Source organism: Cicer arietinum, chromosome 7 (genome assembly GCF_000331145.2).
Source record: "Cicer arietinum cultivar CDC Frontier isolate Library 1 chromosome 7, Cicar.CDCFrontier_v2.0, whole genome shotgun sequence".
NCBI classification, from domain to species: domain Eukaryota; kingdom Viridiplantae; phylum Streptophyta; class Magnoliopsida; order Fabales; family Fabaceae; genus Cicer; species Cicer arietinum.
The window spans coordinates 16,623,548-16,626,428 of NC_021166.2; the positions used below are offsets into that span (position 1 = coordinate 16,623,548).

The 2,881-nt window shown below is 27.5% G+C and overlaps 1 protein-coding gene across 1 annotated transcript; it reads right to left on the minus strand.

The window, feature by feature from the left end:
* Positions 1 to 779: 779 nt before the first annotated feature.
* On the minus strand, positions 780 to 2,595 carry LOC101512029 (probable pectinesterase 29). Its single transcript, XM_004509448.3, has 5 exons — positions 2,384 to 2,595; positions 2,044 to 2,191; positions 1,508 to 1,723; positions 1,042 to 1,292; positions 780 to 951 (listed from the first exon to the last, which is right to left on the minus strand). Exons 1-5 carry the CDS (start codon positions 2,593 to 2,595, stop codon positions 780 to 782), a joined length of 999 nt encoding a protein of 332 aa, XP_004509505.1.
* Positions 2,596 to 2,881: the final 286 nt, after the last annotated feature.

Consider the following 2,881-nt stretch of genomic DNA (forward strand, 5'->3'; position numbering starts at 1 on the left):
ATCACTCTAAGAACCAACAATTTAGAAATCTAGATATTGATGATCCTCATATACATGATTTGTGTTAGCTGAACTAGATAAGCTAGAACCAAAGACATCATGAATTATATTTTTAGGACTTTGTGTAGGTTGTAATTCATAGTCCTTAAGTGTCTTTGGAATGGTTATGGATTCCCCAAAATCAACTAAGACCAAGTCAAAAGCTTCTTTACGTTTGTTATCAATTTTTTTCTAATCAAAGGGAAAAAATTCTTGAATAATAGTGATGCCTTCTAGATAAATGTTGAAATATTTTCTACCTTGTTTGGAGCAACAATGTTTTTTTGGGGCATACTTCTTTACCAACTTCTTTTCATGATTAAAAGAATTTTATATCCTATGAGAATTCTATTACTTAAATTCGTATAGTTATTAAAGATGAACTAATTTGTCTTTCTATGAATACATATCTATTTTCTATTTTGAGATAACAAAATTAATTTTAAATAAATTATTTTAATGTAATTAATTTTTATTAAAAATAAATTGACCATAAAGTAATATTATTTTAGTCTAATTAAATATAAAATAATTTATATTTAAATACATTCATTTAAAAAAAAATGATTTAAATAATAAATTTGAAAATAAAAATCAGAATTTATATTATTATATTATGAAGTTATAATCAATTTTAAAAATAAAACCATTTTTATACAATTACATTCCAACATTTCAACATTTCAACATTAATTCTACATTTGACTTAAGTCAAGATGAAATAAAATCCATGGAGTGATTCAAATGGCGATGTTCGTTGGCAATTTGGGAAGCCACCCTTCGTTATCAATAAATGAGATATTCAAGAATTGGTCAAGCTCAGCTCCACTCAAGTGCTTCATCCATTTCACTCGCTTGGATTGATTCGCTCCTGGTCCTCTGTTTCCCACCTCAACAAACGTGATGGTTTCTCTTCATGAAGTAAATAGCATATGATTATATTAAATTAAATGGAACAAAAAGTGTAAAAGAAAAGTTGAATATGAAATGTAAAAATCTTACTCATGACCAACAAAGGTCCTAGAATTCCAACCGACAGGAGTAACAACATTTGATAGGTATGAATTGGCAATGATAACTCTTGCATAAGCATCCAAAGATCTCCCAAGTATAGCATTTCCTCTTGTACCGGTGAATGTACAATTTTTAAACACAAATCCACTTGTATCATTTGCTGTCGTTCTTCTTTGTGCCGTAAAACATCCATCATGTTTCGGACCATTTTTCCCCATTGAAAAGTTCAATATACTTGCCTACATATTGAAGGATATTAATGTTTCTCTTATTCATTGCAAAATATAATATGAAAAAAATAATGAATACTATGTCACTAATAATGAATTTTTTAAAGTAATATTTTTTTAGTACGAGGTCCGAGGAAGTAATTTATAAGTTATTCTAAATAATTATATAACAATACAAAAGAAAGTTTGAAGAGGAACATAAAGTGGAATATATTTGATTTTACCTCAAAGATTGATTGTCCATATCCGAATACGAAATCAGTTCCACCTTGAATATAACAGTTGTGGTAGTAATGGCGGCCACGATGATCATAAAGAGTGTCTTGCACCCCATAAAAAGCACAATCATAGAATGCACATTTATCTCCACTTATCAAAGCTGCCACAGCTTGTGTGATTGGGGTCTCCTTCTCTAGTATTATAGGTGTGTTGAGTGTGTTCTATCAATATATAGAATACAAAAATATTATTATTTAATTTTATATGGTCATGATAATGGTATATATATATATGGGTAACATTACACCATTATTTATAAAAGTTTTCGTAAATATTAATTCATTTATATTTGAGGTGCGTCATGATTAATTTATTAGCGTTTTTGTTAGACGATGTCAATGTTACTGTCACTTGATATTATGTTAAATAATTTCATATTTATGTAACACTTTGCATGAATGATCTGTTTTAAAAATTTATTTAACAACAAACCTTAATTTTATATATCTGATAAATTACTAGAGATATGATGTTAAATTACCAAGAATGCAATACTTTTGGCAACGGTGTAATTTGCTTGTACATCAAAAGTAGCATTGAGATGTGAATCCCATTCGATACTTGTAGAGTCGCTACCACTTCCTTCAAGATAAATGCATGGTTTGTTCATGGGAATTTGAATTTGCTCTCTGCATTGCACCAATCACATAATGCTTATTCACAACTAATATTTCTCTATAAAAAGATATATAAAAATAACACACCACATTATACAACATAGCTCAATAAATCAAAATGTTAATTTATGTTCCATGCATATATAAAATAAATCCTTATTTTATTTTTTTAAAAATGTAAATAAAAGAGAGATAAAAATTTACTTGTAAACACCAGGGGAAATATGAATGTGAATCCATCGAGAATTTTGTTCAGAGACAGAATCAATGGCACTTTGAATTGTTTTAAACTTTGCTTGCTGTGATTGACTAACGGTGATGTCTAGTGGTGGATTACTACAATCTTGGGATTCACAAGCTTCAAAAGCAAGAACTAGCAATATTAAAAATAAAGAAAAGATATGTGGATGGCACATTTTTGTGTTTAATTTTCAAGTACGTAAATGGTTATAAGATCTTAACACACAAATTTGAATTTCATAGATGAAAGATTACTATGTACTTATAGCGTATCTTCCCACTTTTTATTAGGATTATTTTTTCTTTTGAAAAAAGCACAAATTTATAAATTATTTTAAACCAAATATTTTATCTAGAACTTTCTAAATTTAAATTTATTTAACTTTGAAAAAAATAATTATTTTGATGTGTGAGTTGAAATAATTTATTTTTATATAATTTGAATAAATTTTATTCCATATT